Source organism: Oryzias melastigma, linkage group LG17, assembly GCF_002922805.2.
Source record: "Oryzias melastigma strain HK-1 linkage group LG17, ASM292280v2, whole genome shotgun sequence".
NCBI classification, from domain to species: domain Eukaryota; kingdom Metazoa; phylum Chordata; class Actinopteri; order Beloniformes; family Adrianichthyidae; genus Oryzias; species Oryzias melastigma.
The window spans coordinates 25,142,550-25,145,563 of NC_050528.1; the positions used below are offsets into that span (position 1 = coordinate 25,142,550).

At 34.6% G+C, this 3,014-nt stretch overlaps 1 protein-coding gene across 2 annotated transcripts in view; it reads left to right on the forward strand.

Annotated features, from left to right (window-relative positions):
* Positions 1-3,014, forward strand: part of LOC112147140 (activated CDC42 kinase 1) — a 51,751-nt gene that overhangs the window by 32,861 nt on the left and 15,876 nt on the right. For both annotated transcript variants that reach the window (XM_024273285.2, XM_024273283.2), the window contains exon 16: positions 2,715-2,845. In XM_024273285.2, the coding sequence (XP_024129053.1) occupies positions 2,715-2,845 (131 nt within the window). The remainder of the gene's footprint in view (positions 1-2,714; positions 2,846-3,014) is intronic.

Sequence of the window (3,014 nt, forward strand, 5' to 3'; positions counted from 1 at the left end):
GGAGGGGGACACTGCAGCAGAAACGGAAAATCCCAGGCCTTCTAGTGTTAATGGTTTGGGGGAGAAAAGTGACAAAGGATATTAAATCTTTCCCAGCCATCACATAACTGATGGTTCTTTTACTGTAATGAATTTGAAATGGAGTTTTTTTCAATTCTCAATGAGGTGTTTAAATGGATTTTTTTCCTCTTCTCTCATGCTTTTTCATTCCCACTTAGAAAGTATTGAATTGATTTTGCCTTCTTTTCTTGATGCATTTCTTTTGTGTCTGTTGCTCATTTAATTATTTATAGATTTTCTAATGTCTCACTGGGATATTTCGATCCCGTTTATGCAAATTAGGGAGACGAGGGGGCGGGCCCAGACATGTTTTAGGGAAGTTAATCTTCATGGGTTGTCCAAAGATCTCATTTGTGTGAGCAGGGAAACAATTACTATTATGGCACTTTACAATATTAGTGATTTTTTTTTCTTTTAACGTAAAGCAAAAAGAAATATGTCAACATTTGAGACACTTATGACTCTCTTGTAATTTGATTAGAATGAGACAGGAAAAAATAAAAACATAAATGATATTTCATTGTTTGCTTTAAATATTGATTACTGGACAACTTTACTGTAAAATCACTTTTATAAGCATATGTTTTATAAATGAATAATTGTCTAACTTTTTGCCAGCAATTGGTATTGATGCTGGTTTAATCAGGCTGTATAAAGGTTTTTCCGTTGCATCCTATGGATTCTTGAGGAAATTAGTTTTTCCTGGCTTATTTTTAAGCTTGAACTCGGAGGCTGCAAGAACACAAGACAATATTCCCCCTTTTTTTTAGTTCCAAGGTAAAAATCTAAGGTGACTAAACATACTTTTGAAGTAAAATCTTGTTCAAATCCACTGTTCTGACACTGTTCTGGCCTGAGTTGAACCATACACGTCTTGAAATATGTGGGATGATTTGTATTTTAGTATATTCCAACAAAGTATTTCACATATTTTATTTCTTTCTAAATGAAAGGAAGTTGATACCATCATATCCTATGAGTCATGTGACACTCTGTCCATCATCGTTTGTAGTCACAAAACAGAATTCATGTTTCCAATCTTAGTACTTTTCCCCTTCAATGCTCAAAGTGCTTCAAAGTCTCATTGTGTGTGTTTTTTTTAACATGTTCTTTTATCATTTATTTTCATGATGGAGGACATATATAAAATAATTTAAGAGTAAAACTGCTTCTCAGAGTATGTTTTTATTCAAATCGGGATGAATCAGGAGCACAGAAAAAAACCTGCTGTTTGAAAAAGCTCTCCTTGGTGACGCAGCGACTGAAATGGGCAGGACCCAAGTCTCCTTGCTCCACTACATTCTGATGCATCCACTGGCTGATAAAAAGATACGTTAACATCTTAATGTTCCTCGTTCAAGCCAGTATCTGGCTCAAAATTGTACAACTGGATAGCCTTTATATTGCTCACTGTTAGCTTAGCTCATGGGAGAGCATCTAAACAAGGGATGATGGGATATCAGTGCAGGCTTACTTCCACGGCAACGGTCCCGCCCACAATTCAGAGGCAAATTTCAGATAAAATCCTGCCGATTTGCAGAAACTATATCCTAGAAAATTAAATGTTTTTTTTTCAAAATGTAGTTGGAATGGAAGTTTAATTATCTATTCACAAACATTTATACATTCACGGATGATTGGAATCCAAGTGACAAACTTAAGGTTTCAGTGACTCATATGCAAAAAATGAATAAATACAATTGAATAAAAATAAGCATCTCTTTCTCTTTTGTGTTCAATATTTTCTCTAAAATAAAATCAACAAGTTTTTCCAGAAAGGTTTTAATAAACATAGCCAATAAATCTTTTTGAACTTCATTACCAAGTTCTCAAAAGTGAGATTTTGTTGCAATTTTACTAAGGTTTGGACTCTTTTAATCAGTATTATTTGCTTTAAAAGTATGCTATAATGTCTGTTGTCACTCACAGTAATGACCTGCATAATTGCTTCCATGCTCTGATCCCAGCATGTTGAGTTTAGCATGAGCTCTTTTAATAAACCCGAAAATGAACGAATCATCACCACAGGCTTGTTAACATGCCTGTTTGTTTGTATTTTACAAATTGTGATAGTTTGACTAATGAGCATGTCCGATCACTAAAAGTATTAAACATGAATAACCAAGTGGAATATTTTTCCCCCAAAAAACTAGATGCATGTAAAAAATGCTAAAAATTAAAGTAGAGAAGTGGCTAAATGTGGCTTATTATTATACATTTTCTAGACATAAACAGGCCAAATGTCGAGGTTCATTGTAAGTAATGCAGACATGTAAGGCTTGTAAAGTAAAAATCTGAAAAATAGGACATTTCTGAGCCAAAAAAGGGCAGAAAGTATGATGGTACATTTCTAGGGCTTTAATTTCTCTTTTACACAGTGTTTTCATAAAAACCTTCTAGATGTCATTCAACTGTATTTATTTGAGTATTAATTCACAGAGAAAACCCCTTTTGGTCCTTGAAGAAGCAATAAACCCCTGCTGCTGCACTTACCTAGTTGTAAATCAAAGAAAAGATTCAGATTGAGAGTTAAATGTTTCTAGAAGGATGATTCTTTTTTTTATCCTCATAACTGCTTCATGACAGTTTAGGTTTGAGGAATCTGTGTATCCATTGCTAACCAGAATTCTCCTCTGCTTGTGTTTGTTCTTTAGGTGGAGCAGTTATTCTGTTTGGGTCTGAGGAGTAGGTCCGATTGTCTAAAGCTGCTGGAAATGTGTGATTGGAACCTGGAGGTGGCCAGTACTCAAATGTTAGAAAACTATGGATCCACAACTTGGCAAGGGTACGGGCGTCTACATTCACAAAATTTAAGGCGACATCTTACTTCTTTAATAGTGTAATACATATATAGAATGAATCATTAGTAATATTTATGATGCAAAGAAGTTTCCAATCTACACTGAGAAGAGGTTTCAGGCGAGTATTCAGTTCTACACTCAAAGAAATGATCC